Source organism: Coffea arabica, chromosome 4e (genome assembly GCF_036785885.1).
Source record: "Coffea arabica cultivar ET-39 chromosome 4e, Coffea Arabica ET-39 HiFi, whole genome shotgun sequence".
Taxonomy (NCBI): Eukaryota; Viridiplantae; Streptophyta; class Magnoliopsida; order Gentianales; family Rubiaceae; genus Coffea; species Coffea arabica.
The window spans coordinates 8510112-8532607 of NC_092317.1; the positions used below are offsets into that span (position 1 = coordinate 8510112).

The window sequence follows — 22496 nt, forward strand, 5'->3', positions numbered from 1 at the left end:
ATATATATATATATATTTCTTCTTTTAATCTTTTTTTCTTGTATCTCACCTCCAAGCCAAACACACTCACAAAAGATTCAAGGAATAGCTAGAATGTCTTTTAGTTTTCTTTAATTTTTGGAGCATGCTTGCAATCTTGCATCATGTAAATCTTTAGGGGCACAAAATTGCCCTTTTGTTCGTTTCTTTTAGGACAGTGACATTTACCTAAGAAGGACCAAATATTGCTGGCTCCAAGGGTGCGTACCATACTACAAATATGAACGAGAATGCATTACATCATTGGTCAAAAGCAACTTCCTCCCAATTCTTCCTGCTAAAGTGATTTAAGAATACCACAAAACAAAACACAAATGTCACCAGATTAGCGAAGCAACGACGGGGCTAGATTTTTGTTATTCCTTTTTATACCACAAAAATTCGATGGAGTCGCGGCCACGATTTCGAGGGCTTTTTTTTTTTTTTTTTTGGAAGAACTGCCAAGATTTATAGGTCGATGTAAATTTATCTCAGAAAGGCAGCCTTGTCTTGTGCTGAGACATTTATTTAGGCTGGTAAATTCTCATAACTAAAATTCTTATTTTGTTTTAAATAAAAGGAAAGTTGAGTTGAGATATTTGCAAATCCCATTTACTCTTGCGTCATGAATAGTCATGCAGGTCCCATGGGATAATAATTATATGTCACTTATATGGCTATGTAGCAAAAAGCAACCTAGTTTACGTAGGATAGCTGATTCATGCCATTCCAACAAATGATCAATGACTCTCTCTCCTTCATTAATCTAAATTCCTATGGGTCATATTATATTGCCACATCACCCCCGAGGTTGGCTCGGCTGGTGCTGGGGAAGCCCCTTCAGGTCCTGACACCGAGTGGTGGCGGTTCGATCCCTGTTATCGTCGTGTGTCTTTTTGGGGGTGGAGGCACAAGTGCAATGGGAATAGTCGGATCCGGAAATATAATCCTGGAATTCTGGATACCCATTGTGTCAGCAAAAAAAAAAAAAATTATATTGCCACATCTCTATTCACGAAGTCAATTGGAGTTTGTCACGCAAGCAATTTATTCGATAGGAGATATCAATTTTGCCTCTTTGAGTACTTGTTTCGCACGGGAAATATTATTTGCACTCAATTTTTTTTTATTATTTACGCTCTTACTATTTATTTTATTATATAGTTTAATAAATGAAAATTATGTGATTACAATGATAATCGAAGTGTGGTTAACAAAAATAAGAGTGCAGATAATATCTCTCTTCTGAGAGTTCTAAAAGATTTTTCTGGGCTTACAAATTTTTTTTCAATTCATATTAGGCAATTATCAAGAAGGATGATATTTCTAAGAAAATGAAGAACCCAACACTTTTATATGTCAAAATAATATTTGTCATCTTGTCCTCAACCGATAGTTTCAAAGGTTGATCCGTACTTGGTTTTTTTCTTCTCTTTGTTAGGTAATAGTTTGTTAATTCTCCAATTGAAAGACTTAAAATTATTTATATACATATTTTTTTTTCTGAGGTAGAAAAGAATTTCAAACTTGCTAAGTATCCACATACATGAATGGACCTTGATTTGCCCATTCATTTATTTGTTTAATCCAAATACCCTCAATTTCATCTCATCTTGGTCGGCTTAAGCTCAGAAGGCCAAACTTTTTTTTTTTTTTTTTAAAAGAAAAAATTTCCGAATTATCCCTAAAGTGCCATATATATATATATATATATATATATATATATATATATATATATATATATATATATATATATATATATATATGCTAACATGCGTCTTATCAAAATCTTTTACCTAATAAGTAGAAACGTAACATCTTGTCCATCTCTCAAATGGAAAAAATTGTAACATTTTATCTCCACACCTTTTTTTTTTTTTTTTGTGTGGGAGACTTTTCTGCAACTTTATCAGAGGGATGCTGACGAATTAAAGTACGTTGACCCTTTTCAGCTCATTTTTTCCATTTTACTCGTATATAAATTATTGAAGTTAATTATAAAGTACTACTTAGACACATAGCATTTAACTGTAGTAATTGATTAATGAATCTTTTAAGAAAGAAAACTAGAAGAAAAAAGGTGTTTTAACGTCGAGATGGAATCCCTCGATCATCAGTAGAATTATTGTATTCAACAGTTGGAAAGCATGAAAATCTTATAGCAAGAGATGGAAAAAAGGGGAAAAAAAAAAGATTCGTATGAAGGAAATGGAGAAAGGTTTTTTCATTTTTAGTTATGTGGTATTAGCGATTAAGTTTGAGTGATGAGCAGAACGTACTTCAACTTCAAGTGGTTGTGTGATTTTAGCGGTCGAGTTGAAGTCTTAAATATGGCTATTGGTGAGGGGTTACGTAAAAGGACAGAAAAGAAATTGTCAAAAGCAGATTATTTGTACCAAAATATTCACCAGCTCTCCTTCTATTATTGTTAAGATATTTGTGACCCAAAATTTTGCTATTATTAGAATGTCCTGCTACGTAGATATACATCTTTACTTTCTTAATTTAGTAGCAAAGACGTGTCACTCTAATCAACTAAGTGGAGAAATGGCACTATGGCAGTACCTTAGAAGATCCAGCAAAACATATATACACTATCAAATATATGGTGATTTAAAGAATTGGCTGAACAGGTTTCCTTGTGAGTCCCCTTAGATTGCTCTTTGAGCCGATTTGCCGATACCTCCTGCATCAGTCTAATTAGTTGGGTGTGTGTGTTCTTTATCGATTTCGGGAAAAAAAAATATGGTGATTTAATAGATGTTGGGACAGAAAATGGTACAGAATAGAAGTTCGTTCGTGTCCTTTTTTTTTTTTTTTTTTTTGGCTATAACGACTCGCTTAATCTTCTCAATCTATTCAAGTGTAACAAATTTCTACTCAAGTCTCAAGGTGCTTAATTAAGTCCATTTCCAGTAATTGATTCTCCTTTGTAGCATCAATATTGGTCTGCTATGATGTATATACTACATACTTTATTTGCCTAGGATGCAGATGTTCCTTGTCTGAATGCCTGGATAAAGGGATCAAAAAAAAAAAAATGTTCCTACTCTAATAGGGTAACAAATAACTTAATGATGTTAAATGAGATAATAGGTTTAAAGGGTCAAGGATCTTTTTTAATTTCATTGTGATTAACAATTCAAGCGTTTAAGGTGATTTGGAGCATTTTAATAAGTTTGGTGCAAAATATCCAAAGTGAAAAAATTCAGAATCCCAAGTGGGAATTGCAAACTACGTACATTTTTAGTGCAAGTAGAATTAGTACTGTTTTTCACTTCAGACTTTATCAAAATTAGTGATCCCACCAAATCAACTGCTCCCACTTTATTATTGTATTAAGATATTTTGTTTTTCACTTGAAGCTAAATCATACAACATTTTGACCCGATTTGTTTGCCAATCACTAAGTTTACATCTGATTTCTTTCTGACATTTTCTTACGAAAGTAAGAATTTTTGACAAATAAACCTAACTCCCCACAGTAACTCCAAAAGCCGGTAACTTTGGGAGTCCTGTGAGAGACTTATAAACCTAAACCCCAACCCCCCATTACCGATGTGGGATAGAAAACCCCACAGGGGTGCCCCGCTGCTAAGAGATAAAGACCCCCCAGACCCCCTGAGAATGAGTTTTCTTTCTGACATTTTCTTACGAAAGTAAGAATTTTTGACAAATAAACCTAACTCCCCACAGTAACTCCAAAAGCCGGTAACTTTGGGAGTCCTGTGAGGGACTTATAAACCTAAACCCCAACCCCCCATTACCGATGTGGGATAGAAAACCCCACAGGGGTGCCCCGCTGCTAAGAGATAAAGACCCCCCAGACCCCCTGAGAATGAGTTTTCTTTCTGACATTTTCTTACGAAAGTAAGAATTTTTGACAAATAAACCTAACTCCCCACAGTAACTCCAAAAGCCACAGTTTACATCTGATTGGGTACATTTGATCTATATATGTTTTGCTTGATTGGTTAAATTATGGCAAGAAAGAAGACAAGCCCTTAATAGCATTCTTCTTGACAACCTTTTTGAATTGTTCAACCTGTAAAACTACCAAGGGAGCAAGGTGAATTTAGTCCTAATTATTTTTAAACACAACTGAGAAAGACCAAAGTAACCATTTCTTTCTTGGTCTAATTTTCATGCTAAGCACTCCATTGGACGGCCAGAAAGGATCCTAGCAAAGAATAAATGTCCACTTTGTACATTTTTACTTTAAATGTAGTTGCACCTTTAGTTTTGTGACTACCTTAAAATAATAAATACAGGAATTATGACTCCTCCCTTGCTGTAATCACGGTATTGGAGCACAATTAAAATAAGTACCATGTTCTCATTGTCCTTCTTGTGCGGACATGGCATAATAATTAGACTGGTTCGTAATGCATCAGATTCCTGAGGTTGCTGAGGACATCGCCGGAAGGACAATGGTTGGATTGGAGGAAACGAAAGGAAGGAATAGAGAAAGCAAGAAAAGCAAAAGGTGGTCGGCCAAGCCAAAAATGTTGTTTAGGTACTAGATACTGAGACCTGGAATGTATATATATATATATATATGGAAATCACAGTGGTTAAGAATTTCTACAGCGAATATATATATATATATATATATGTATATGTCTTACTACAGCACATTTACAAGCTAAAAGTTAGTCCATGTCTCTAAGAATTGTAGGTTGATCCTCCTCTCATCTCGACTACATGACCAATAGCCTACCAATGAACCACTTAGATTTTGCAAATGATCTTTCCTTTTTGTAGCATAGCATGTCATGGTTTTGGTCATAGATAAACTTATTGATAATTAGGTATTAAGAATACAGTTTTGACAAAGGTTAAGAGTAATCAACTTCTTGTTGAACTCGCATCTTAACTTTTACTAATCCGTTTGGATTAGCTATTTTTTTGGGATGTTTTTTAAAAATTTTACTGTAGCAGTGTATATGAAAATTTTTTATTATAAATTTTTTTTGAAATATTTGATATATTATATGGATGAGATGTTTTTTGAGTTGTTATATATTACTGTAATATTATATTTGAAAACTTATTTTTGAAAAAATGACCAATCCAAACGGATTATCTAGAGCCTCACCCGTTGTCACTCACTACTATACGAGATAACGTTATGTATTAACAATACAGGAGGTGGAGGTTATGTTAAAATTGACAGCAAATGCAGACGCTAAGAGAATAACGTGTAAAAAAAATGCGACAAACTTATACCTCAACTCAACTCAAGAGGTTTTCTTTTTCATGCCATTCAAAAGATTAGGTGCAATCTATCTGATATCAAATCAATCATTATATGTATACTAAACTCACAAGTGTATGACCAGTTAAAAACTTCAAGTAGTAGTTCATCTGATCAGGTAATGTATGTGCTCTCAAAATGTACAAAATGGAGCCAGGTGAGAGGGTGCCCAAACTTTTGATGCACGCTATATGGTCGGCTGTTTGGCACTATAATTGGATTTCAATACCAACTTAAAAAGAGACTCTAATTTATTTCACGTCGCAGCCAAAAGTAGGATCCATATAATTCCTTGTAAGACCAGATGGACGAATGGCCAACTTCCAGGTACAGCATCCATCAGCCATCACCTGTTATCTTCTTTTTTCTGAGAAAAGCCCAGAAGGAAAAAACCTACTGCACTAAAGGCCGAGCCAGATAACCCTAGCAAAATTGACCTAAGTTGTTGCGATTCAATCAGGGGGGGACTAGTAGTAGTAGCAGTAGGTGAACATGCATCCAATTTTCAGTGAAAATCATGTGATATAGCTTATTTATTCACGTCAATTTTCAATCGTGCTCCAGTGAAAAGGGATGAAAAGACTAAGAAATGACTTGAGAAAAAACCCCAGATGGAAATTTACCAATTATTTCATCATGCTAGCGTTGAATTGGGAATTAATTTCCTTCTAAAGAGTAATCTCGGATATTAAATGCTTGCACTTCCACCTTATTTTTCCTTTCTGCAAAGATTCTAGGTCATGATCCACCGGACGAATTATATGTTTCTATCAGCAGTGCGCAAGCACAAAATTCAGAATTAGAATCTCTCACTTATACTCTCTTTCTCCAAACCGTTCAGCCCATCTCTTCCCTGAAATGTTTGTCCTTACGTTCCATTTGTTCGAGATCTTTTTCTATCTGTTTCGCAAGCAACTGGAGCAGCCCAAAATGGATTTGTTTGTTTAGGTACTAATAATATATAGCCTAAATTTATGCATAATAAGAAAGACCAACATATATATTTTTTTTGGCCAAAACACCTGATCCTAGTTAAGCTTGCCCACGGCACAGCACAGCCGCATGCTTCAACATTGTCAAACATTTAGATAGCTTATGTTTCCAACTTTCAGTACCTGTCACATGGCAGGCCACTTTACCTCAAATAGATAACAAAGTGTCCTAGTCAAATTAGCATTTTAATACTAGTATGTCAACACCCCGGATCAGGTTAAAGATGTTGTGTAAAGGAGACGTAATTATGGAAAATTGACAGATATGGAATCATCAATATTCCTGGTTTCTTCTTGAGATCGTTAGGGAGGATTCTTGAAAGCTACTTCAAGGGATTTACCACTTTGGTGTAGTGCTCTTAGGAAAATGTTTGGTCATTTATGGATGCACACTTTCAAATGTTTCACGTTACTTTACTTAAGTAGTAGTATGCCTTTAGCAGCACCAACCAAAACCCTGCATCTGTGCAGATAATAGTCTGTGTCAATACTTGCCTCAGAATCTTCTCACATGGATCTCTAGTCATTCGCCAAGAACTTGTCAATAAAGTATTCTCTGCAGATTAACATTTGCCCACCTATGTATATTAGCCTAAATTGATGTTGCGAAGAAAAATCCAAAGAATGGATGGATTCAACCCGTCAATAATGTTGCTGCATGAACAACCAAAATTTTTTTTTTCACAACCCCTCAATAATGTTTCCTATCATTCTCCAACCATATTGTTCTGCATGAACAACCAAAATTCTTTAACAACATTGGAGTAACGGAATAGTTTGATTCCATATTTGGCTACTAAGACAACATTATTCTTTTTTCCCATTACGAAAAAGCTAAAATCTAACACAAAAAGTTGTCATTGTTTTGCACTTGTTAAATAAGTACCTACATTATGCTCACTAAACATATCTACAAAGAAAAAGAATTTTTGCAGGATTCTGATCGACAAAACATTTATGGTGTCTCCCTATGTCATATATAGAAGAATATATACGGTTACCATTTTTCTCCCAATTACCTTTTTACCTCATATATATTAAATCGTTATAATGCATTTTTTTTTTTTACAAAAACTCCAAAAAATAGCAATCGAAACGGTAGATTTTACCAAAAAAAAAGAAAAAAAGAAAAAAAACTTCCTCCGCATGGTAAGATTTTCAATTTGATGTTAGCTTGTGCAGACAACTTCCTATGCCAGAAGCCAATTAAATCTAGCTTGCGCAGCCAAGGCTACGGTCTTTGTTTTTCTGTTTTCATTTGGTTTTTCTGAGGCCATCTTCCCGAGCATTCCTATAGGGAACATCATAAGACCATTGACAATGCACATTAAACCGGTATACGTCGCTTTTATAGGTTGCAGAAGGGCAAGAAGAGAAAAAAATACACAAGACTTTAAATTATAATTTTTAAAATGGAACAAGAATTCTTCAGCAATCATTAATCAGCTGTCCACGTACTCGTCCAGTGTCCCATATTTTTTTGACTTGGGACCAAAGTTTCTTGCTCCTCTATATATTAGTCTATATTGGACAACAATGACATGCAAACCTAGCCAATGACATGCGTACGCGTAGTCCATCACTAAGTCTCTATACACATCATCTCATATTACATAGTATTAGAAAAAAAATTTTATGGTCAAATTATACACATACAAATGACGCGAAATAAATATTGTTATGTTATGATAGATAAGAAATTTTCATGTACTTAGTTTAGAAAATTAAATCAAACATCACAAAAGCATAGTTGCATGCAAGGTTTTTGGTATATATATATATTTGATTTTTCAATGGTACGTAGTTCTCAAACCATATTTGCTTTTAGGCAAATCGATCGTAGTTCTTAAAACCTTATTATATCTCAATCTTCTTAAAATTATTAAAACCATCGTTGCATATGTCCTTCCATAAACATCCCATTTTGAGTGTGATTTATGCATCTTTTATCTAGCAACTCATTACTTAGTTTAGTGATGTGAAATCCGATAAGGAATTTGACTCATTACTAAGGTTCCGTTTGATAAAACTGAATCTGAATTCTGAAGTCTGAATTCTGAAATCTGAATACTGAAACAATTAATTTGCTGAATTTTAAGCACTGAAAAAAATATATGAATGTCTGAATTTTAATGCTAAATCTATTTATACTGTTTGATAAATATTTATAGTTGAATGCTTAATAAGTTTAATTTGATAATTTTGCCCTTATATCCTTTCATTCAAAAAAGAAATAGAATCTATGATTTAATTAGTTTAAATTTGTTAGGTATGAAAATGACAATATTTATTTTTAAATCAAATTAATATAAAAGATGAAATATATTATATGAGGAGTATGGAGAAGATGTGAAAGTCATTAAAAAGGGAGAAAAAAGAAACAAAAAATCGTTAGATAGAGAATATTAGGTTGTTTAATTAGATAAGAATTTTGAACATAATTAACAAACAAGGGTAAATTTGGTAGATAAGATAAGGTAGTTGAAGTAATTCTATTGATTCTTATCAGAATTAAGTATTCAGTTAGGATGCTTGTGCTGAAAAAAATACACACAGGTTCAGCACTGCTTAACAAGTTCAGCAAATAGATTTTCATTTATCAAACACTCAAAACATCTGAATGTCTGAAACAATTCAGATTCAGCACTTTTTTATATTATCAAACAGACCCTAAGTCTATAAGCCACGTACTTTGAAGTTCTCCCGACATTACGCTTGCCGCTATTTCTTACTTACCCAAAAAAATATTGGGCTTACTATAAGTCTCATGCTAGGTGGCACGAAATGTCATCCATACAATCATATTCCGGCTTTTCTGGTAGACATCATGTGATGGAGACTTCCAAGACCCTTTTTTATACAAGACATGAAACCATACATACTCACGAGAGATTGTTGAAATGGGAGTGCATACCAGAATATTATAGCTATGCTTGGAAGGGAAGTTTTTTGTCTAATTTTTCTCAACAAAATTTTTAACAACTTTATCTAGAGTAATTTTAAAAAAAAAATAATATTTTTTTAAATACACACCTCAAATACCCGAACACATACAAAAAATTTACCCTTCTTTCTTCTTGTACCCCCTCACACCTCAATCTACCACCACCTCCACCGTCAGCAGCCATCGGCTGCTCCTTTTTTTTTCCTTCTTTCTTCCCTCCTTTCTCTCATCCTCCCTCTTCCTCCTCTTTGCTCCCCCTCCTCCTTCCCCCTTCCTCAGAAAAAAAGAGGAAGAGAAAGGGACAAAGGAGGAGGAAAGATGGAGGAAGGGAAGAAAGAAAGAAAAAAAGAGCCTCCAGCACCAGTCGCTGGTGGAGTGGGGTGGTGATAGTGGGAAAGGAGGAAGAAGAAAGAAAAAAAGAAAAAAAAATTTATAATACATTATAGTAAAATTTTATACAAACACTCAAAAATACACCTTCCAACGACCTGTATTATTGTTGGTCTATTAAACAGGGACAACATGCAAAAGTACAAATACAAATTCTTCTCGATTATTGTGGTCTTTGCTTCTTAAATTCAGCTAAGTTGGGCCCAAGTCTCCATAATTTGACGAGAGATAACCACTCAGATTAAGCCACATTAGACCAAATGTTGAGCCTTGAATGATTAAAAAAATTACAAGTACAAAGAAGGACGCTCGAACTGCTTTTCTCAAAGGTCTCCAATAATTTTTCCCTGTTTCCTCAAATAGGAACCTAGCTAGCTTCGGTTCGGACACGTGGTAACGTGGGTACCGAACGGACTTGGAATTTTTTCAGAACGGAAAGCGGTCAAGCTTTGAACTCCTATTTGGCTAGCTGCCCGAAAATGGTTTAGATTCTGAGTTTTCAATGCCCACGAAACCAGAAGCAGAAATGTAATCAAATCCCTTTCCCCTTCAGGATCTAAGCTAGATTTGAGGCAAAGTTAGAACAGTGTTCAACTGAATTTGCCATTTCAGACGATGAACATAAAATGGTACTATAATAAACTTGCTAAAAAGGCAAAGTGAAATACTTAAACTCAATTAGTCACTTGCCTCGATAAAAGCTCCTTTAAACTTGGGTTGAGTAGTAAATAAAAGAGCCAAACGTTTGCAGAATTTCCAACTTCAAAAAAAATTAATAAAAAAAATTGAATTGATAGTGCTTTAAGTCAAGTCAAGGGCTCAATCATTTGGATGAATAATACCTAGTCTTCTAACTAAAAATACTCCCCCGTTTCATAAAAATAGGTCTATTTATTTTTTATACAGATTAAAAAATTTAGTAAGGGGTATTAATTACTATTAGATCAATCATTTAGAGTAAGAGGCACAGATTACTATGTTTTAGAAAAATGGTAAATTTAGTTATTAAGTGCTGTGTTTAGTGTTCGAAGTAGAATAATTAACCAATACGGAGCAGTGCATTTGCTGATAATTTATGTGCATTAACTATGCATATGTTAATAAAATAACAAACCAACTACTCTTTAGAAAAAAAAAAAAAAAAGGCCTATAATTTGTGACAAATACAAAAGGAAAGTAAATCTATTTTTGTGGGACGGAGTGGATGATAGTTATCTTTGGGAATCTGATCATTTTTTTTTTTCACAAACACGTATAATCATTATATTTAGATGAGTCGGATTGGGGTAAATTGACAAATGTGATCCCTCAATCCGACAAATTCACTCATTCGTAAGTGTATTAGAATGCATGAAAGGTTAATGTTTTAATGGGCGAAAATTGGTATGCAATTAAAATCTTTTGTTAAGTTTGGAGGAGATGCTCAAGTTTTGACACAGAGAAAAAAAAATTACTAAAAGATGACATTTTAATAATGGACAAAAGAGAAGATAATTATTGTCCAATTAAAGTGGACTTAACTTGTAACAAAGCTGAAGACACGAAATCTTTGGAATGTGTCCATCTAATTAGCATTGTCATCGTTTCGAGAATCGAGATGCAGGCTGCCCAGCTGATCATCAACCACCGAGATATTCGATCGCGTCAATTTCAATTTCGTTTCGTCTTTCGAAAGGAAGTGTTACTAATTATGGAGGGGAACGTGGCACTTCTTTTTTCTTTTTTAGGACTTCTCCCAAATCAGAATTCCACCGTACTTTTTAATTTTTATTTAACGTCCGTGCGTGGGTTCCTCGCCTTGCTTTCTCCGGTCATATCCTCTTTCCATCGATCAGTCTTGTTTGGAGATACGTAAGCCCTCCTCCATGATTAATGTGTTTTCCCTAGAGCCGCAAACGAATCAAGTCGCTCGCGAACCGTTCTCGAGCGGCTCGAGTAAGATCGAATTCGAGCTGGCTTGAGTCGAAATCGAGTTCGAATTCGAACTCAAAATATTAAACTCGTTAGAGTATATATATATATATATATATTTTTTTTTTTTTTTAAGTATATATATAATTAATTTTTATTTTTTTCGAGCTCAAACTCGAGTTTGAAATTGTCAGTTCGTCGAGCTCGAGCTCGAGTTCGAATTCAATGAAATTATGTCGAAATTCGATTCGACTCGATTCGTTTGCAACCCTAGCTTTTCCCTGTACGCCTTACCCAAAAAAAAAAACCATATTCAAAGAAATTATGCTGTCCATACTTATCCGTAGGGGTGTACAAATTGACCTAGGTATTTGAAAATTTGCGATACACAAAATCATATCCAATCCAACCCCGTTAAATTAAATACCTGTCTCGTTAGATCTCTCGGAAAATCAAATATGAGTTTTGTTTTTATACGAAGTTGAATATATTAAGTAGATTTTAGTATTTTTTTTTTAAAGACTATCGATATCTAACCGTACCCGTATATGAGACTTTAGCGTAATTTTTAAAGTTTTGGGATTCTTTGTATAATATTAAATTAGTTGGATATATACGGTATGCTATTTTTACTCGCCAAAATATTGGAGTCTTGCTATTGTTGCTTACTTAATTCTTCCTTCTTTTTTTTTTTTAAGAATTTGGTTAATACATCTGGTTACCCAATTTGTGAAATGTGTAATTTGTTTGGAATTATGTTTTTTAAGTGATACTCCTTATTGTTTAAGTGGTTTTGTTAAATTAATTTTATTTAAGCTAATTATTAAATTTTGGATATGGATCAAATATCCGCTTTCTTGGCTCGGTATCCGACCCGCTTGCACCCTTACTTATTAGTGTAACTTGCGACTACACATGAATAACATGCATTTTTCTCGGGCTAATTGATTAGAATATAGGTGGAAAAAAAATATTCAGACACTTACGGGTCTGACAGGGGTTCTGTATATATCTATGGGTGCCGGGCTGACACAGCCCGGCACCTGACACAAAAAAAAATTTTTTTTTTTATAAAAGACACACAGCCCGACACCTGACAAAGACTGCAAAAGCTGGCTGCCGGGCAAAGAGTGCCCGGCAGCCAATCAAATTGTTAAAAAAAAAAATCGGCAGGCTTCAATGCAATTCAGACAAAGTAGCTCTCGTGAATTTTTCACACTTTTTTGCTTCAGATTTGCCCCTTTTGGCAGGCTTGTGGACAAAACAAAAAATGTCTGGCAGCTCCCGTGAAGCAAAAAAGCTGAACCAAAAGAAAAATTTACGTACGATTGGGCAAAAAAACTATGCTCCATTAGACTTTAGCAGGTCGTGAAACAATAACGGCTTACATATTATTCAATCGACTTAACGTTATATAGTTACTTATAATATAATAGAATATTTAATTAATTATTTTAATATACCAAATAAAGTATTGAACATTAAATAATGAATAAATTTTTAAAAGGACTTTTATTATAATTTTAATATATATAATATTTTTCATCCATGCATAATTCGTTTTTTCGAGTGTCCAATATACTTCTTTATGCATCTCCACATTTGCATTGCTTCTGCTTATTGTGCGCAGAAAAGTGAACTTTCCACCATAGAAATGTAACCAATGTTTAATTCTTACCTCCACTTTAATTCCGTGGATGGAAGAATATTGTCAGAAATGCATTCTTCTGTGGCTAATTGATTAGAATATAGGTGTAAAAAAAAAAAATCAGACAGGTTTAAAAACAACAGATATGTTCCTTTTTTAAAAAAAAGATATCAGCCTGGCACCTGACAGATTCCCTATTTTTAAAAAAGATATCAGGTGCCTTTTTTTTAAAAAAAAAAAGATGTCAGGTGCCGGACTGGGTCAGCCCAGCACCTTAATTAAATACATTTAATCAAATCTCTTTAAATTAATTCATTCAATTAATTAAACTAATTAATCCACTAAAATAATTAAAATAATTGTATACTAAAAAACGTAAACTAATTATCAACTATCTTAACAAATAAAGTGAATCGCATTAAACTAATATCACTAGTTTCGAAATTAAGCTATGCGAATTACATTAATTTTATGTATTTATTTTATTAGCATGGATATTATTTCAAATACTTAAATTGCCCCGACTAAATGGCTATCTTAATCAAAACTCAATTGCACAAATTCGTTCAATTAATCCATTCAATTAATTAACCTCGCCAAATACATCTAAATTCATTTAATCAGACCTCTTAAAATTAATTCATTCAATTAATTAAACTAATTAATCCACTAAACTAATTAAAATAATTGTATACTACATAACGTAAACTAATTATCAACTATCTTAACAAAAAATGAATTGCATTAAACTAATATCACTAGTTTCGAAATTAAGCTATGCTAATTACATTAATTTTATATATTTATTTTATTAGCATAGGTATTATTTCAAATATTTAAATTACCCGGACTAAATGGCTAACAGTTATCGTACGTAAATTTTTCTTTTGGTTCAGCTTTTTTGCTTCACAGGAGTTGCCTTCTTTTCACTTAACAAATTGCTGAGCTTCTTTTCACTTAACAGGAGCTTTCTTTCCTCCGCAATTTAGCTTCCATTCCCAACTCCCTACCGCCTCTACGTATATCCAACAGTGCCCCTGTAACCCCTCCTCTTTCTTCCCCAACAAAAAGAAGGCTCTATAGTTTAGTACCTTGTTTCGCATTTTTTTTTTCTAAACAATTTCACTGGCAGCCAGCTTTTTTTTCCAGCCTGCCGAATTTTTTTTTTTAACAATTTGACTGGCTGTCGGGCAGAGAGTGCCCGGCAGCCAGCTTTTGCAGACTTTATCAGGTGCCGGGCTGACAGTCAGGCACCCATGTGTCAACTAAAAAAAAAAAAAATTTTTTTTTGGTGTTAGGTGCCGGGCTGACATAGATTTATACCACGCCCCTGTCAGACCCGCAAGTGTCTGACTTTTCTTTTATACACCAATATTCTAATCAATTAGCCTTTTTCTCGTTATAAGTTGAATTAGAAGTTAAGGTTTGGGGGCAGGATTAGTTAAAGATATATTTAAGAGCATACTTTTTAATTTTTTAAACAAACTTTTGGGAATCAAAATCTAGTACTGAAAAAGGAATATTTTTAATGTTTTAAGAGGATATTAAAGGATTTATAAAAATCTTGAGAGGGTAAAGTCTAATTTTTACTAAGATATAGGCGAAAATTTTCATTATTTTAAAAGGATTTTTAAGGTATAGGTGAAAATTTTCATTATTTCAAAGGAATTTAAAAGGATTTCTGAAATCTTGAGGCCACCAGCCTTTACATCCGCCAGCGTTCTTGTAGCAAAATTGACTCAACAATATGCATCCTTGACTCAAATGAATCAAGAGAATGAACATTCAACCATGGCTCAAAAGAATCAACAGCCACAGCAAATCGAAATCAAATGTTTCCCAAAAAAAGAAAAAAGCATAGGTGTAAGGGTAGCAATATGGAGAATTTCTCACTTTAACCTCTTTCATGTCTAGAATATATTTAAAATGGTGTGTTTGGATTGAATAGGTGTAAAGGTGACAAAATTGCTACGTTTTCTGTGGACATATTTTTCAATCATCGTTTTATCTCACATATATCAAATCGCTACAATAATTTTTCTACAAAAATCCAGAAAAATGCAATCCAAACAAAAGCTGACTTGTAAGTGTTTTATTTTTCACCCATTAAAACAGCTAATGCTAGATTGAAGATACTAAAAAGAAAATCTTTGTGAGGAATTAACATGCATATGATTGGGTTTTTTTTTTTTTTTTTGGGTGGGCCGTCAGAGGGAGAAATAGTGCGTATATCAGTCAGGAAGTAATCAATCTCGTCTTAATAAGATGTCATAAGATTTAATGGGCCGACCTTGAGAATTTCAAAATGAAAATTGGGCTACAATTTTTTTGTCCATCATGTTAGATAAATCTAGCCCATTCTAGTAGTGACAATTGGGCCAACTTATAACACCATTTGGTGGACTCCGGACCTCATTGTTTGTTCACCCTTCATACAGAGGCATGAACCTTCGGAATAGCAGAAGAATGCAAGTAACAAATGGCCACTTAAGGAAATAACTCTTTCATTACCTTTGCCAAGGTTGATATAAGTAAAATAAGATATGGGTTTTGGGGTATTTTCAAAAAGTATTATTGCAGGTTTTTTTTTTGATAAATATGTAATTTAACAAGGAAAGATAGTGAGGGTGTTTGCTGTTTCCAAAAACAAGATTTGGGAAAAACGCTTCCATCCAAATAAAGCATAAAGTCATTAGAAAAAACTCGCCATTTAAATTGGGAAAAGCGTTTCTCAAAAAACCTCAAACACTTCTTCCCCCTTTTTTTTTTTTTTTTGCATTAGATGAAGTTTGAGAAGTGTTTAAGATTTTTTGAGGAGTGCTAATATAATTTCTCTTTAAAATTTGATGATTTTATACAATGTTAAAATATTGACTTTAATACTTCCTTTAATTCTTAAGAAATGAATCCACACACAGCATTCCTTACAAAAAAAAAAAAGCAAAAAGAATTCACGCCTATATATTACTTGTTCATGCATATTTCAACCATGAGGATTTATTTATAACTCTCATATGCATATGCATGTGCATTTGGTTATTCATGTATTTTTTTTTGTCGATACAATAATTTTTATTCTATACCTACTCCTATTTAGGAAGAATCCGAAAAAGACCGAACCACCATCGGATTAAATATGTACCTTTGCAAGTGCTGGGGAAACTTTCACAAAATTTCAGGGATGAATGCAAGTTAAGGGATTCGAACCCCTTGACCTGTACCTAAAAAGAGTTTTAAGACTCTATGTGGTGATCGACTACTCTAAAAGTAGTTGGTTGGTTATTCATGCATTTTCTCAACAGGAATATTCATTTCCTAGTTAAGTGCATTTCATGTAAATGACCGCTATGCATGCACCTACCTTCCCAGAAGTGATGAGAAACGTGCATGCGAAGAAACGCGTATCTTTTCCTAATTTTAGCAAGTTACTACATATGACAATCATAAACAAGTCACTTTTCCATTTTTTTTGTTTTTCAGAAGAGTTTCTACATTTGTGTTTGGGAGAGGATGCTCTGCACCTACTTCTCTTGATCACTCAAACTTGTAGTTTATAAATTACAGGTGACGCGTCGTATCATCATCTAAGTTAATTTTATTTGTCAAAACAATTTTTTCTCTTTAATAATATTTTGTCGCTTCACCTATGAGTTCTAAAAACATAAAATTAGCAAATGGCACGTTTGCAATTTTAAGCCTTAATCACTCGTATTTCTTTCTCTAATTACTTATCATGCATTTGAATCTTTGACTTAAAAATTAATTACACTCTTCCACCCCAAAAAGAAAAAAAAAAAAAGGTTACACGCTTATTTATTTATTTTCTAGTATCACTCACGAAACCTGCACGTGACCAAGTGGGACAAATTTTTCCTACTCGACTTCCAAAAGCAAACAATTTAATATTTTCCATAATATCCCAGATCTGGAATTTCCTTCCTCAAACAAACCCCTACCGTCCGATCTAAATTCTTTACTCTCCAGCAGAAACAAATCTCAACCACACGATCAAATATCAGCAACGGTCACGATTCACCCAACTGGGGCGGGCATTGAGGCAAATCTGGCCTTTATATATAGACCAGAAATAGCCTATGAGCATCGGCCATTTCACCTCTTACTCGTAAGTCCTCTCTTTCTCTCTCCTATTTTTTTCTTTTTCTCTTTCTTCGTCTTGCCATTTTTCCCATTCGGATTTTTCTTTTTTCTTTTCTTATTTTTTTGATATACATATATATTTAATTTTTTTTTAGTGTTTGATGAAGAAAGAGGGGTTTCAATTTAGGGTTTCTTTGTTTCGTAAACCTAATACGGGGCCGGTTTGAGATCCATTTGGATATTGCTGGTGGGAAGCTTTTGCTAGGGTTTCTGTTTCGGCGGTCCTTTTTTTTTTTTTCTGGTATTTCGCATTTGTCTGCTCTTACGGTCTCTGGGCTTTTAATTTTGTTATAGACTTTGGGTTGGATTATGATTGAATTGGATTAAATTGAGCTCCGGAGAAGGACGGAAATTTTTTAAATTAGGGTTTTATTGAATTGGGCATATGCATTTCCTGTTAGGGTTTATTTGTATTTCCTGGGAATTCTTTAATTTTTTGCTAGGAAAGAAACGAGAAAAAGAAAAGATTTTGGGCTCAATGTTACTGGGCTGAACAGAATATTTGGAAGATCAGACTTTTATGTGATTTTTTTGCTGAATTTTGGAAGGGGCGAATTTTGAATAAAGAAAAAGTTGCTATGTGCAGAATTTGTGGGTTGATAAGCTTATGGCACCTACTGTTCCCATAGAGTACAGTGGACAGAGGGAATTGAACTTGATTTCGACAAAGGGTGGAATAGGCAAAATGATGGGGAAGTCCCGGAAAGTTTCAAAAGGATTTTCATCCGGTTTTGTGCCAGATTATCGCCATGCGGTCGAGACCATGGCTGAATCGGAAGGGTTTGGAAGTTCAGGGAGAGTGGATACAGAAATGACTGCATCTGAGGATTCATGTGCTCCGAAGAGGAAGTGCGTGAATTTGAATGACCGAGAAGGTTGTGATAGATTCAGTGTGCCTATTCACGTTTTGCCACTGTCTAAGATGTCTCGCTCACAGAGGAAAGATATGGAGCTGAGGTTGAGAAATGAACTTGAGCAAGTCAGGATTTTGCAGAGAAGAATTACGGCTATGAGCTCGTTAAGTTTGAATGCAGTTGTCCATTCACCTGCTAGTGATATACACAGTTGCACTGATGGCCAGAGGAGACCTCCTGTGGAGAGTTTTCGGAGGCCTGTGAAGGAAGTGCCTACTCCACCTGGAAAGAAAAAAGGTCCTCCTGGAAGAAATGGGCCCCGTACCAAAGGAGCAGGTGCTAAACGCAGTGAGCCTGCAAAGCAGACTTTGCCTTCTGATCCAAGCAACTTAATGTTGATGAAACAGTGTGAGGCGCTTCTAAATCGATTGATGGGGCATGAATTCAGTTGGGTATTCAATAAACCAGTTGACGTTGTGGAGTTAAATATTCCTGATTATGTCAATGTTATCAAGCATCCGATGGATTTTGGGACAATAAAGGCCAAGTTGCTATCTGGTCAGTATTCAGATCCATTGGGTTTTGCTTCTGATGTGAGACTTACTTTGACAAATGCAATGACTTACAATCCACCAGGAAATGATGTCCATTTCATGGCTAAGACACTCGGTAAATTCTTTGAAATGAGATGGAAGTCTATTGAGAAGAAGATTCCTGCAGCGGTTGAAGAAATTTTGCCTCCAAATTCTGGTGCTATGATAGAAAGGGGGACTGCTATTGCGATGCCTCCTTCTAAGAAGGCAAAAAGTACTCCTGTAGAGAACATAAAGAAGCCAGAAAACAAAGTTAAGCAAGAAAATATCAAGAGGGTTATGAGTGATGTTGAGAAGCAGAAGCTTAGTGCAGATCTGGAGCCCTTATTAACAGATTTACCGGATCATATAGTTGACTTCTTGAAGGAGAGTAGTTTCAATGCAAGTCAAGCGAGTGAGGACGAGATTGAGATTGATTTGGATGCCCTAGGCGATGATACCTTGTTCACGTTACGGAAGCTTTTAGATGAGTATTTAATGGATAAACAGAAAAACCAGGGAAAAGATCCACAGGCTGTAGAGGTTAGTTCGTACTAGATACTCATATATGCGGATTTTTCTTTTTGCTATGCATTTACAATGGGAAAATAAATTTGGTGTCTTTTTTCCTTTGTGCAGGTTCACAATGAGTCAGGCTTTAGCAATTCGTTTCTTCAACCTCAAAAAGGTAACTTGAGGTTTTACATATTGGTTTTGGCCACTTAAGTTTTGTTATTATCCTGTTTAAGTGCACTTTTTTGTATAAGTTGAAGTTTTAGTTGATCCCCTTTTGAAATTAGGAGATGAGCCAGCTGATGAAGACATAGATATTGGCGGTAATGATCCGCCCTCATCTAGCTTCCCTCCTTTAGAGATTGAGAAGGAAACTATCCATAGGAACAGCAAATGCAGTGGTTCGAGTAGCTCCAGTAGTGATTCAGGTTCTTCATTATCTGTCTTTATTGTTCTAAACTATGATGCATGTTTGCTTTATGAAATGTGCTATTTTGCATCGTTTTTGTGAAGCTTGTAATTTTTCAATTCTGCCTCACTGGTTAACATGTCTATATTATTACACCATGAGTTGTTGTGTGGTATAAATTGACAAAAAATTGACCACAGTGAGTTAAAAATATTGGAATTGGATTCATTGCATTACTTTCAGTAGGTTTTTAGTTGCATCTAGAAAACCAAGTCACTTGTGTTTAGATGAGTTTGTGATGGACAATGAATTTAATTGGAAAAACTTAATCCACAACTAAAACAATGATTTAGATTTTGTAATTAAATAATCTTAACGAAAATCTACTACTGATAATTGTTTGTATAGCTGATCTTGTCTTGAAAGGAGGCATATTATTTTCCGGTTGTAAGTAGTTCATGGAAATCTCATGCCAATTACCTTCTTTAATGTTCATTTTTGTTGTGTTTATTTATTTATTTTTTCCCTTCTCAGACTTCTTCACGGTTATTCTACCAATATGTATATGCTAGGATCATGATCTTTGTGATCACAATGCTGATTGGTAACTTTTTGTCCTCGAGAAGTCAAAAACTGAGGTTGATAGGCGAGTTATTCATTGAGAATACTATAGGTGCTTTGCCACTACTGCCAGATTTTTATGCCTAGCTGTTTTTGGATCAATTTTGTGCTTTGCAGAAATGCAATGCTAAAGAAAATGCTAAAAAACAAAGTTGTAAATTTGCATATTATTGTTACGATCTTTTTATGAAGGTTTTGATTTAAATTCTGCTCAATCTCCAAGATATCACTATGTACCATTTGAACTGATAATATAGTATTTTCCAGATTCAGACACTGGAAGTTCTTCTAGTGGTGAGTCGGATGCTGCGAAAGATCTTGCTGTTCTGGAACCCTCCAAGGCATGTCTTGCTTCCCTTAGTTGAAGTGGAATTTTATCGGTTGATTTAGATTTCTGGGCATGCTTATCATCTTTAAGATCTCCAGCAGCTCATGTTAGTGCTCTTAATTGTTTATTTCTCTCATCAATTTTTCGTGAATGACAGGACAACTTAGGTCATGGGGAAAATTTAGAGCAAAAGACAGGTGATCCAGAAACTGCAGGTACATTTTCTCAGGCTTTGGTGGATGCTTCTTGATTTATATATTTATCTTCTTAGGTTTCTTCTGTCTTTTTTTGCTTTGTACAGAAACTATAAGTGGGCTTGCCAGGCAGAATCCAGAGTCAATTTTGGATCCTGTTGAGTCTGGATGCCATCAAGAGGGTAAGCAATGAAAATAAATGAAGATACTGTGTGCTATTACTTTAGCAGCACTATCTCACGAATCATGCTGGTACGTTTTAGCTGAGAGTGCTCCACAAGAGAGGCAGGTCTCGCCTGAAAAGCAATATCGTGCAGCTTTATTAAGAAGCCGTTTTGCAGATACTATTATAAAGGCTCAAGAGAAGGCTCTTGAGAAGGTGAGGTTCTTCATATGCTGACTCTGGATAAGATATAAGGTTCATGGTGCAATGCTCTCAGTATTCCTATTCTGATGTTCAGGGTGAAAAGTTGGATCCTGAGAAATTACGGAGGGAAAGAGAGGATCTTGAAAGACGGAGGAAAGAAGGTTAGAGTGTTACTAATTCCTTGGAATATCTGAAGATTTGGTTCAACTGTGCATGTTAAGTTGGAAGTGCTTTCAGTTTTAAACCATTCTATAATATATTTTGGCCATCCACTGTTTTCAGAAAAAGCTCGTCTGCAAGCAGAAGCTAAAGCTGCAGAAGATGCAAGAAGAAAAGCAGAAGAAGAAGCAGCTGCAGAAGTGAGACGGAAAAGAGAACTTGAAAGGGAAGCAGCCCGTCAAGCTTTGCAGCAGGTAAATTATTCATGTTTCATCATTCTATTTTGGATATAAAATTTTACTTATATTTTTGCTGTTCGCAGATGGAAAAGACAGTTGACATCAATGAGAACAGTCAGTTTATGGAAGATCTGGAGATGTTCAGATCTGCTCCAGATGAACAATTAGTGAATTTCATAGAGGAGACTAGTCCAGAACACTCCCAAACTGGTCTTGGTAGTTTCAAATTTCAGGGAAGCAGTAATCCATTGGAGCAACTTGGTTTATACATGAAGAAGGATGATGAAGAAGAAGAAGAAACTGATGTCCATAGCGTTCCAGATGCATCAGATGATCCAGAGGAAGGAGAGATTGATTAAATGAGATATTTGGTGTTGTATTTGCAACTGCACTATGATGCTTGAGTCATGGGACTAAGGCTGTTCATTCCTTTTTGAAGACTCAAGGAGTAATCTTTGTTATGGCCTGTCAGGGGGTGAGAGATCCTGGAAAAGTAAAATGGATTTTTCGAGGGCAGAACTCCCCTTGCTGCTCTTGGCCGTGTTGTTGATTTCTCTGATTGTACAGTGATGATTTGGGGAAAATGATTATCTGCACTTGTCTAAATCACCCCCAGCCCCAAGAGGTCTTGCGGAGTGCAACCTTCGGATGTTTTGTTTTTTCGTTTTCTAGTTTTTTTTTTTTTAATCTTTCTTTTCTATTATTTCATTTCATCGGTTTTGTGTATTTGCCTTAGACGGGAATGGAATGGTAGCTAGTAGTCACCTGTCTTCAGCATTTGCACGTAGGAATGAACGTGGTGCTGAGCCGGGAGCAGTTTTGTTACATGCTATACGTGTCAGCTTTAGGATGATTAGGAACATTTGTAATACGAGATCAGTGCCTAACATTCTAACATTCGTAATCCCTCTCATCTTTTCTC

The 22496-nt window shown here is 34.9% G+C and overlaps 1 protein-coding gene across 1 annotated transcript; it reads left to right on the top strand.

The window, feature by feature from the left end:
• Positions 1–17180: 17180 nt before the first annotated feature.
• On the top strand, positions 17181–22496 carry LOC113739814 (transcription factor GTE10). Its single transcript, XM_027267154.2, has 11 exons — positions 17181–17283; positions 17905–19287; positions 19384–19432; positions 19545–19685; positions 20555–20628; positions 20773–20830; positions 20917–20991; positions 21073–21188; positions 21271–21337; positions 21459–21589; positions 21658–22496. Exons 2-11 carry the CDS (start codon positions 17926–17928, stop codon positions 21931–21933), a joined length of 2349 nt encoding a protein of 782 aa, XP_027122955.2. The 5' UTR covers positions 17181–17283; positions 17905–17925; the 3' UTR covers positions 21934–22496.

What these genes read in the sequence shown, in the direction of transcription:
- LOC113739814 (XM_027267154.2), top strand. Translation starts at nt 17,926, where the DNA reads ATGGCACCTACTGTTCCCATAGAGTACAGTGGACAGAGGGAATTGAAC. An exon ending in GTCTGGATGCCATCAAGAGG is followed by an intron (nt 20,992 to 21,072) that starts GTAAGCAATGAA and finishes GGTACGTTTTAG; the next exon opens with CTGAGAGTGCTCCACAAGAG. An exon ending in TGAAAGACGGAGGAAAGAAG is followed by an intron (nt 21,338 to 21,458) that starts GTTAGAGTGTTA and finishes CACTGTTTTCAG; the next exon opens with AAAAAGCTCGTCTGCAAGCA.